Source organism: Cicer arietinum, chromosome 4 (genome assembly GCF_000331145.2).
Source record: "Cicer arietinum cultivar CDC Frontier isolate Library 1 chromosome 4, Cicar.CDCFrontier_v2.0, whole genome shotgun sequence".
NCBI classification, from domain to species: domain Eukaryota; kingdom Viridiplantae; phylum Streptophyta; class Magnoliopsida; order Fabales; family Fabaceae; genus Cicer; species Cicer arietinum.
Window position 1 is genome coordinate 5,591,274 of NC_021163.2, and position 11,324 is coordinate 5,602,597.

An 11,324-nucleotide genomic window follows, 5' to 3' on the forward strand; every position below is an offset into this window, starting at 1 on the left:
ATTAAAAAGAGTACTATGACAATTTAATATATACCTAATTGTCTTAGAGTTGAAGATTGAGAAGATTTGTGAATCTTGTCCACGTTTTTCATTTCAAAATAATTATAACTTTTAATATTTTAAATATACTTAAGATTAATTTTTATTTATAACTTTTAAGTCTTATTCTAATTTCTATAATATTAAATAAAACAAGACAATAAATGAAGTGACATTACTTTTAAATAAAATTTATTTAGTAAAAAATTGGTTACTTTAACGTGTGGTGGAAAATAATGTGAAAAAGTTACACAAAGAACCGTGTACTTTCACATAACTGCGTGTTTGTGTTATGATATTTTATTATATTTAATGCACAAGAAATTTAATTAAAAATGAGAAAAATTCAATTTTGTTTTAAATTATAATAACTTATAGCAGATTAATATTACTTGAAGTAGCATCAAAATCAAAAAGCTAGGTGACCATTATCCAATCTAACTTGTTGCCTTAATATTCGTAAAATGAGTAAACACGACCTTGTCTAATTTATCAAGTCACACACAGCATCTAACTAATACAGTCAAACAGACTCAATCAACTTGGATTAGGGAAAGTATCTCGAGAAGCACAACTTCAACATAGCAAGCTCAAAATAATATTAATCGATAAACACAGATGTCATCTGGCCATATGAAAGGACTTCCCTATTTTGATGTACAATATTTGGAAATAACATTACAACAAAATTGTGGAGCCTGTTATAAGGCTCTGTAGGAGAAAGCAAACCAATCAAAATGCATCTTCTGTCTTTTTGTGTGTCTGTCTATCTCTGCTGTTGCCGTTGCTTGCACCAGCCTTTTTAAAAGCTTTGTGCGGTCTTTTTGATACCTGAAACAAAAATTGTGACCCGTCAATCATATGCAAAATATAAAAACAGAATACAGTACAAAGAAGGAACAACATATGACACTCTTCCCCGTTTAATTAAGTTTAGATTCCACTTTTTTGTTTCAAATAGCCTAGTAGCGAAACTCACACACAATAAGTATAGAAAAGACGAGTAATGCGGGTGCGAACCATTGATTTCCTATACTCCCCCACCCCGCAAACAAAAAAAACTATTTCAAATAAAAAACCACAGCAAAAAAAATCCATGAGAAAATCATACCCCAGCAGAGATAGCCATCAGAGGGTCACCACCTTTTTTTGCTTTTCTCTTAGATAACCTTCGGCGATTATTATTTCCCATTGCATCTCTTGTAAGCTTAACCATTGCCCTGGCCTCTTTTGTTGTTTTGTCTATTAAGTAGTCTGGGACATCCCGAAGGTGTGTTGGAGGGGCACTCTTGCTCAAAACTTTGTCGTGTTTCAATAGATCTGCTCAAATACAATTTCAAAGATTTAAGTTTAACTTCTAAAAACATGAAAATTGCAAAAATAAATGACAATAATATATGTAACAATAAAAACAAACCAATAATAATACCTAGATCTCTTGGATTGCTTTCAAAGTGGGCCTTCAGCCTAAAACAGAAAACAAAGGTGTGCAGGAATGAATTAGAATGCAAATAAATTTAAGATCGGAGTTACAAATCTCGAGCACAACACATTGAATACCAGGGACTCACTTTTCAGAGTTCAAAATTTCATTCCTCAAATCTTGGGCTCGTGATTCTCGGACAGCAATTTTAGTTATACTCTTTGCAACATCCTGCAAGATAATGCCAATCATCAATACAAATACAGTTTGCAAAAAAAGCTAGTTGCTCCAATTATACTTCCATGTTCATAGAAAATCCACCTAAAATCAGAAGCACGGAGAGAAAGTGCCAAAATATCCTCTATAATTTTCATTTAAAATTAAAACAACTGAAAATCAGTGCAAGATTCTAGTAAATCTCAATACTCTCAAATGTAACTGAGAAAAAATGACATGATAATCAATCATAAAAACACCATTCCTTGTTTTTTTGGACACAAACTTTAAGGGTATGTTTGTTGAGTCAATATGACACTGTAGGATAATCTTATCTAGTAAGCTTGTCCTACCCTCTTCATTAGTGTAAATTTTAAGGAACTGGATTAACATGGGTAGGATAAGATTTATTTTTTCCTTTTAATCTTTGCTTGTGACGCACTCTTCCTTCTCTCCTACATGACATCACATGCTGCCAGATATACTCCTCTACCACTGCTATAACAATAATATCTATTTTTTATCTGGTATACATTTACATAGGAATGGGATGAGAATGAGATTATGTTGAACCCACATCCTTTCCTACTCTTATATGTATCCTATAATGGAAACCATATGAACACAAAAAATTGATACATTATAGAATGAAAAAATTTCATTTTTAAACTAAAGGACTCATAATCAGAAAAAACATACTAATTCATTCAAAAAGGCTCTCATTGGTTGATGCATCTAAGAAAGACTGATAATTTTGTAGAGTATGAGAAATGATAACTAACCTCAGCCCTATATCGTAAAGATTCAACTGCATTCTTGGTGAGTAAGGGAAACTCGGAAATTGAGTTTGAGCCATTGTTTTCATCGTCTCCAACAAAAGATCTTATATCTTCAAAGGTATCCATCTCATCTGAAGAAACCTATGAAGAAACAAGGAGTATTTAAATGCCCAGGATTATGTAGCTCTGTGCCACCTTGGATCTCAATAGTATACCCGATATACACCAATGCGGGGATTTGAGAGCAAAACAAAAACCTAGTAACAATAAATTTTAAAATTCAAACAGTGGAAAAGAGGAGCTTGATTTGTCAAAGAAACTCACCAAGGAGATAGAAGCACCAGAACTATATGCTCTTCCAGTACGACCAATTCGATGTACGTATCCTGCAACATTGTGAGGCATTTCAAAGTTTATTACCTGTTCATCAGCAAGACAAATCATTAAGTAAATTATTTTAGTGAACATGGCAATCTATCAATGAAACAAAGATATAAACCATAAGATGAAATTTACCATAGTATACAACTCTTACTATAACGACATACGCAAGCAGATCGATAATTTCAAACATGCACACTAAACAAAAACATGTTATAAGGAGAATATAAGAGATGACTTGCATACCGTGTAAACATTTTTAAAGTCAATTCCCCTAACTACTCCAAATTCAGAATCTAATTTTAGCTTTGCATGTTTTCTAGACTTCCGTGATCCAACATTATTTTCCTTAGGCGCCTCTTCCTTTTCCTTTGACTGGCTGATATCTGTTGCAATTAGATAATCAAATAGGCCGGCATTGAATTCCTGAAAACAAGTTCATCAAAATCATGTAATAAAATATACTTCAAAGATCTATCTATAAATAAATAATAAAAAATTAAAAAAACACGAGGATTTGGTTTGATGAAACAATTTTATGTTTTTATTTTGTTTTTCACTTGATTACATAAAAATGCCATCAAATTTTAACTTATTTTGCTCAAGATTTACTAGAAACAGAACAAAAATGTTTTAACTGTTTTCTATACAAAACTTTGAAAATAGGAAACAAGATGACATTTTTCTAATTACAAGTAAAAATGAAAATGTTTTTCCAAACCAAATTAACCCTAAACTTCACCTAATAAGAGCAGGAACATGCTATAGCACTAGATTAAGTAGAAAAACCTTAGCATTTATCATACCAAAAGAACGATGGAAGTGGATAAAATTTCATACCTCAAGAATATGGAGACGGGAATTCTGAGGCAATTCAGCATTTAAAACAGCAGACTTGATCCCAAACTAGAAAGATATAGAGGGAAAAAATGAGATAGAGGAAGAAATGATGAAGACAAAATAATCCCAGATGCAACTATAAATGTTTAGACTGGTGAAAGCAGTGTTGTTGAGGAAATAATTGTAACTTAAAAGCATGATCTTCCTGAGTTGATTGAAAACTTAATCCAAAATATTTTGAGCAAACATACTTAAGGCAACAAAATGTTCAGATTGAAATGGGCTTATTAATTATTACTCATTTAACCAATGCAGTTTGATGACAACCAATGCAAATTGTTTAAAAATGTTGTAACATCGATGTATGTCAAGTAACATAATATGTAATAACGGATGGATTAAATTTAATTAATGCATACAAAAAGCTGCATATGCTGTAAAGAATCAACTATTCCAAAATCTGAAGCTGTTAAACATAGGTTCATGAATGGTTTTATATCTAACAAGCCCTCTCACATAAGAACTAGCTTTAAGCGTGAACAAAGTCATAGTCCCACTCCACCATGTGCTACAATTTAACTTTTATTACAAAGAATGGGTATGACCAGGTTCAAGTTCTTGACCACTTGGTCATATCATCTTCAACGCCATATCATTGGCCAACTATCCCAAATGCATAACCTTGTAAAGTGAAAACTTATCAATGATTTTATATCTAGCAAGTACCTTTTCCAAAAATAGTTTCAATCTGAAACTCATGTCTATGGTATTAGTGAATATCAAAACTTTCTTTTGAACCAACTCCAACTTTAACATAGCAAGGATGTAGAGCAACTTATCGGCGGCAGGACATGAGATCTGATAAAAAAATTCAATGAAAATAGTTAAAAGCTTATCAGCTGCACAGGAAAATATGTTCATTCAGAAATAAAAAAGCATAAATGAAAGAAGTATTGGAAAATTATCATAATCATAATAATAACAATAACAATAATAGTAGTAGTAGTATAATAGTTGTAAAATTTGAATTTCTGTGTGACTAAATGAGACTACATTAACCTGTATTTATAATAACATTTACAATAAATGATAATAGATATGACTTGCTTATCCAAATCCTAATCTATAATTCCAATCCTTATTATAAATATATGGATTTGATTATTTGATTCTAACAATCTATAATAAAACACTGGCTAAAATCAATCATGCAAAAATATAGTTTTCAATAAAATATTAGATACTTAAATAGACAACAATATCAATGTCTAAGATTTTAAATTCATAAAATCAAAAGCTTAACATTGATTTCTAGCGTTAAAGCTCTTTTCCATCTCAATTAAACTTTTCCTTGCCAAAACCTAGATGGTTATTTTCCTCTTGATCTGATACAAGATAACAAGACAGATACCAAAATACTTAACTACAATTAACTTCACAATATCAAGAAGACATTTAGAAAAATTATAGAATGTCTTACCGAGAACTGCTGAACATTTTTAGGGATGACATCGTCCTTACGATTTCCCACTTCGGGCAAAGTCAAAATAAAGGGGTTGTGTAAAATCAACTTTTTTAGTTTGTCAACATCAGCACTGCAGGAGATAACATTACATTAGACTCAATACAAATGGGCCTGATTCCATGGAAGACTTATCCTATAAAACATCATAGTATAGTCAATGGTCATTCATATTCAGCAGAACACTAAGCCAGTAGAATTTTACAGAGAAAACACTTCTTTGGTATCAAGTATATGAAACAATCTTCAAAAGTGCAAGGAAGACCATCACGTTTGTTTCAGTTTCATATTATTATCCAATATAAAGAAATCATCAGCTAGAACATGTGGAGAAAAAATTAAAATTGAAGAGCGAGAGATGTAGCATCCACATTATATCACAAAGCATTTTGAGCGACAATAAGAAAATAGGATGGAAGGTTTAAAACACAAGTAAATAACATACCTTGATGTTGCAGACATAAGAAGACACTGGCAACTTCTGGGTATGTGAGGTGTTAAAGCTTTTATGTCATTTTCATACCCATATGATAACAGAAGATCTGCCTGCAAATATTATTTTCAATATTGATCATGTCACAGGATATAAACCATTGCAACAAAGAACATTTGTTCAACGGCTACTAGAATTGGCATGAATAAAATAGAGACTTTAACTTTACTACAGTTTTAGTCCCTCTAGTATAGCTTATTTGTGATTTTAAGGTACCCCGAATAATTTGAGTTTAGTTAATCTCTTAAACTTTTATAATGCCGATACTTAAATCTCTCCATCACCTTCCTTCTACTTAAAACTCTCAAATTCTCCTTTTCAAGTCAATTTTTTTAAAACCTTCTTACATTCAAAACTTAATAACCAAAATATCAAATTTCACTCAATTATTTTTTTAAAAAATCTCAACACTTTCCTTTTCATAGGCTAATATATCATATATCCTAGAAAGTCTTCTATTTTTATCAAATCTTCATTACATTTCTAAATTCTAAACTTTTGGCCTTACTTTGATCTACAATCTATAATAAAAAATCAAGAAAAAAATGACAACAAGATCAAACTTGCTTCATTTGAATAATAGAGGGACTTGATTGATTCAAAACAACTCAAGTCATCAAAATTGCACTTAGTTCAAACTAGAGAAATCAAAAGTATAGTTAAGCAAAAATTAAAATAACCAACATTTTTAAAATTGAAAAGCTACAAAACTATGAAAACCAGCAATATTTATGATACAAAGTTTGTCACTACTAGTGAAAGCAGATAACATATGCTCATAACAAACAAATGCTAAGAATATAAACAAAGATATAAAACAAACAATAGACTGTATCTAATTTCACCTCATCGAGAACTAGAGTTTCAAGGGAACCACTAATGGATGCCGCCTGAAGTATTGAGTCAGACAAACACTTAGCTATGCAAGCAGGAGTGGAGATCAAAACATCAGGAGGTCCAACCAGTGCTGCTTTCTGCAAACCCAAATTTTAGACCCTTACATCAATCATCAAACCATATCGAAAAACAAATAGAATATGGCAAATGCTAACAAGTGCATGTTAAGAAACTAAAAATAGAAAAAATCAATTAAAAATGTGTTGAAACTTGTGTTTTCAAATCTTTGAAAGTTTAAAAGTTTTTATTTTCAATACAAATTTTCCATTTTTGTTTCCTTAAAATAGAACATATAGTTTCAACAAGTGTATCGTTCCATGCATATATGAAACTACTCCGTAAAAATAAATAGTTACAACAAGTTCAATAAATCATAGAGAACATAACCAACCAAGTCAGTGGCAAGCATATTGCTATTCAATTGCACAACTTTCAGCTGAACTCTGCATAATTCGAGAAGTGACTTGACTTCCACGTATATCTGAAAAAATCAAATATATAAAAATAAAGCATTAAATAGATAGATTTATATACAGTTGAATTGTGATGAGAAAAGAAGGCACTGAGAATATAATAGAAACTGAAACAACAAAAATCACCTGTTGACAGAGTTCACGAGATGGAGCAAGAATAAAAACATTAGGGGCTAGCTTCTTCCTATCAGGATTAGCAGTAAACAGTTTCTGAAGCAATGGTAGAAGGTACGCAAGAGTTTTCCCAGAACCGGTTTTTGCTCGAGCAACAACGTCTTTACCTTCCTGAAAACAGAGATTGAACTATATAGTTAAACGAAATTGTAATTTGAAGTGTAACAATAAGTTATTGTAGTGGTGAATTTGAAGGGAATGTAACCAGAATCAATGGAATCGCGACGTGTTGAATTGGAGTAGGTTTTTCGATTCTTTTCTTCAATAAGGCACGAACTAGGCGTGCATCTAACCCAAGTTCTTCGAAACTTCGGTCCTCGCCTTCTGCTTCTATGTATTCGCGTACGGTTTCTTTCTGTGTGTTTTCGTTTGTTTCCACCATAACTCGAGCCTTCAGAAGTTCAGAAATTGAGGGTAGTGGAGTGGTGGCGACCGACGAAATCCAAATACGGCGTTGTGTAGAGTGGTTCGAATTCAAATAGAGACACTAAGCGATGCGTTACTTGGGTCTGCCATGTGTTTGTTTTTAGGTCTTCAATATTTGGGATGTGAAAGCAGTTGAATGTTTTACTGGGCCGGGTCGGGCTCGTGATTTGTTTTCTAAATAAGTCCATTCATTCAAATTATACGTGAATAAAACACAAATTTAATATAAACAACCTCACGATACTAAAATTAATAGTTTAAATTTTAATCTAAATCAAATAAACAAATGCAACAACATAGAAAAGAAAACAACATTTCATCCACACCATGAATAAAACAACGTATGCTCTTAAGTATAAAATTTATACAATTATTTACACGTGTTTGTATCTCATTCATGAAGAGTGAAGTTAAACGAAAACGTATTATGCTAAAATTTTGTATCCTTTCATATATATAAAGTATATACATTTAAAAAAATTGGTTATTTAATTAACAAAAGAACGATAAAATTATAAATAACGTATCTTTAATGAATAGTTAAATAAAAAGAAAAATCAACACAAATTTAATACATCATTTATATAAAAGTATAGATAATAATAGTTTGATTTAAATATGTCTTTATTATTTGTAATTATAATGTTTTTTATTTATTTTGATGTTCGTAAGTTTTTTTGTATGATTTACTACAAATATAGATTCATTTTAAGATGGTATATCGATTCAACTTCTATTAAAAAATTATAACACATTTAAGCTAATGTCGCAATATTTTTTTAATAAAAAACAAAAAATAAATTAAAGATTAAAAATTTGATTATTTTTTGAAATGAATATCAAAATTGAAAACTCTAGTTTTTATTATCTCCCTCTTCTCACCTTCATGGATTTTATCTCCATCTTCTCATGACCTTCTCTCACCTTCACCCTTACTTTCATTCTTTTTACTATATTATTTTGTTTACCAATTTTTAGAAGCATATCTTATTTGTTTACCAATTTTTGAGTTGAATCACATCATAAATTACAAATAAAATAAATTTGATTTGCTTTTCTAAAATTAATTTTTTTACACGAGTAAAAGAACTTTTAATTTTTCGAGCAAAATCATTTTTACTGTCGAGTGATATCTTGCCTTGTTAGTCTCTTTTAAGTATAACTAGAGAAGTCAAACTAATATCTTCAACAATAAAAAAATAGTGAAGATATATCCGTTCAATTCTCTCATTTGATATATACCTCTTCAAAGTAAAAATAAATTATTTTCAAATATTTATTTACTCCCAATTTTCAATAACATATTTGAAGATAAATAAATGAAATTAAAAGAGTGTAATAGTATTTTAAGTGTGAAGGTGAGAATGTTGTGAGAAGATGGAGATAAAATTGGTGAAGGTAAGAAAAGAGAGAGAGTAGAAATTACAATTGTTAATTTTGGTATCACTTAAAAAAAAATCAGATTTTTTATTTTTAATTATTTTTTATTAAAAAATTATAAAATATTGTAACATCAACTTAACGATGTTAGATTTTTTTATAACTAAAGTTGAATTAAAATGAATTTGTATTTGCAGATATATGAATTAAACAAAAAAAAGTTTACGAGAACTAAAATTAAAAAATATTATAATTAAAAATAATAAATAAATATTTAAACCTAATAGCTTATATAATAATGGATAGCTACATAGGTAATAACTTATCACTGATAACTAACTTATAAACGCTATTAATTGAAGTTTAATGATTAAAATTTGTTGGAGAGTCCGAGCGAGCCAACATTCGGAATAGGCTAAACAAGGATTCATAAGAGACTTAAACACCACATCTCAACCCAAAACCTTAAGGCATTAAGATTATGGGTCATTCTCCCTATATATCCAATATAGCTTCCATTCTTGGTCAACGTGAGATTAACCACTCATAATTAAATTCCAACCAAATTAAGGTATTTTATTAAGATTATTTGTTAAATTGAATATTAAATAATATATGACAAACTCTCACACGCAATAATGGACTTGTCTATCGCGCTTCTAGTCAAACGAGTAATTCCAAACCTCTCAGGTTTATCTCTTGACATAAGTTTGCTTTCGTTCCATAGATCTTAATGTTGATGGGAGTGTACTAACTATTCTAGGTTCTACTAGCTTTTGAAGGCTTAGTAGAGATAAAAATGACAATTTCATAAGGGGTTAGTGGATTACTATAAGAGAATTGGCTTACCTCATCTAATCACTTGTTACATGACCCTTTAATTTGTTGGTACGTTGGTTGAAATATATTATTTGTTATTCTGGTTCCCTTCATACTGTTTAATTATTGTGGATTCCTGAAATTATTTGCATCTCTATAAGAATTAGATTGCTTGTATTAGACAACGATTGACCAAAGACTAAGTGGTGCAATTTAAACACGCGACTAGAGAATGTAACAACTGTGTGAGCTTTCTCGCCAAGCTTGGAGCTATAACTTTTATTGGTATGTGTTGCTCGAGAAACCACTTATTTGAGTTTGGAAGTTTCTTGGAGATGTTGATGTTGCTTATCCTCATTATTAGTTTTTGTTTTCCAGCCTTCTCTCATGCAACAACCAAAAATACAAGGAGACATTTATTTATAAATCAATGCATCATTGTATGTAATTGGAGAGACCAATTTTTCAAGTAAGTTGAGATTTATTTAAGAAGTTCAAATAAAAAAATATTTTTTTATTCACAAATCAAACCTCCAATCGATAATTAATTAAGAGATTAAAATATCAATCACTTATATTACACCGTGTTACATAAAATCACAAATTTATTTAATTTTATATACATTTTATTTGATACAAAATATAAAATTCAATTATATGAATTGATTATTTCAAAGTGATGATGATTTTTATTAATTGAAACAATACAACACAAATAAAATGACACATTCATTATTTTTAATATTTTTCTAAATAGTATGGGGTATTTATAATTTTAATATTAGAGAGAGTAAGGGAGAAGTTAATTGAAAATATTAAAAGTAAAAGTGAGCAACTATGCTGTAAATTATATTTTCAAACACTACTTTATATATTTTATAGAAAAAATATAAGCTATTACCTTAGTTAATTTACTAAACACTTTTGCTTTAGTCAAACAAACTTACGAAGTAATTTTGACAAAAAACTAGTGTAATAAGTTAAAAGCCGACTTATTGACCAAGAATGAGATAGTATAATTTAAAATGAAAAAAAATTAAACCATTGATTTTATTTTAATATTACCAATTACAAATTACAAGAACAAAAAATAAGAAGAAGACGTAAATACACGATGGTTTATTTGAGCATGAAGAAGTAATAAATAACGGATTGCAGAAGACAAAAAGCATAGCTTCAAAATTGGGGCAAGGCAAGTGTGGTGGTGGGTGGATCTGTGGAGTTTCCATAACTAAAGTATCAACAAAATATAGCAGTCTCACTCACATTACCCTGTTTATGCTGTATAGTCTCATTTTGTTTGTAGTAATTAAGAGCATTGATTGATGAATTGAGTTACCGTGATCCATAAGGCGAAGAAGAAGAAGAAGAAGATATTCTGAAAGAAATGTCGATGGCGAGAGCAAGCTCTGGTCTTCAATATCCAGAGAGGTTCTACGCCGCTGCATCTTACGCAGGCTTC

At 30.2% G+C, this 11,324-nt stretch overlaps 1 protein-coding gene and 1 pseudogene across 1 annotated transcript; one reads left to right on the plus strand and one right to left on the minus strand.

Moving 5' to 3' along the window:
* Nucleotides 1–437: 437 nt before the first annotated feature.
* LOC101499567 (DEAD-box ATP-dependent RNA helicase 16) lies at nt 438–7,783 on the minus strand. Its single transcript, XM_004495659.4, has 15 exons — nt 7,443–7,783; nt 7,190–7,348; nt 6,982–7,071; nt 6,539–6,667; nt 5,646–5,746; nt 5,159–5,273; nt 4,405–4,536; nt 3,679–3,744; nt 3,085–3,264; nt 2,782–2,877; nt 2,461–2,598; nt 1,611–1,693; nt 1,469–1,506; nt 1,151–1,359; nt 438–870 (listed from the first exon to the last, which is right to left on the minus strand). The coding sequence occupies exons 1-15, from the start codon at nt 7,617–7,619 to the stop codon at nt 772–774; spliced, it is 1,812 nt and encodes a 603-aa protein (XP_004495716.1). The 5' UTR covers nt 7,620–7,783; the 3' UTR covers nt 438–771.
* Nucleotides 7,784–10,977: 3,194 nt separating this feature from the next.
* The window catches only part of LOC101499249 (acyl-CoA-binding domain-containing protein 4-like), an 8,202-nt pseudogene continuing 7,855 nt past the window's right edge, over nt 10,978–11,324 (plus strand).

Coding starts and splice junctions, on each gene's coding strand:
- LOC101499567 (XM_004495659.4), bottom strand. CDS start 7,619: ATGGTGGAAACAAACGAAAACACACAGAAAGAAACCGTACGCGAATAC. Junction 5,747..6,538: donor AAACTCTAGTTCTCGATGAG/GTGAAATTAGAT, acceptor TAATATTTGCAG/GCAGATCTTCTGTTATCATA. Junction 1,507..1,610: donor GAAATTTTGAACTCTGAAAA/GTGAGTCCCTGG, acceptor TTTCTGTTTTAG/GCTGAAGGCCCACTTTGAAA.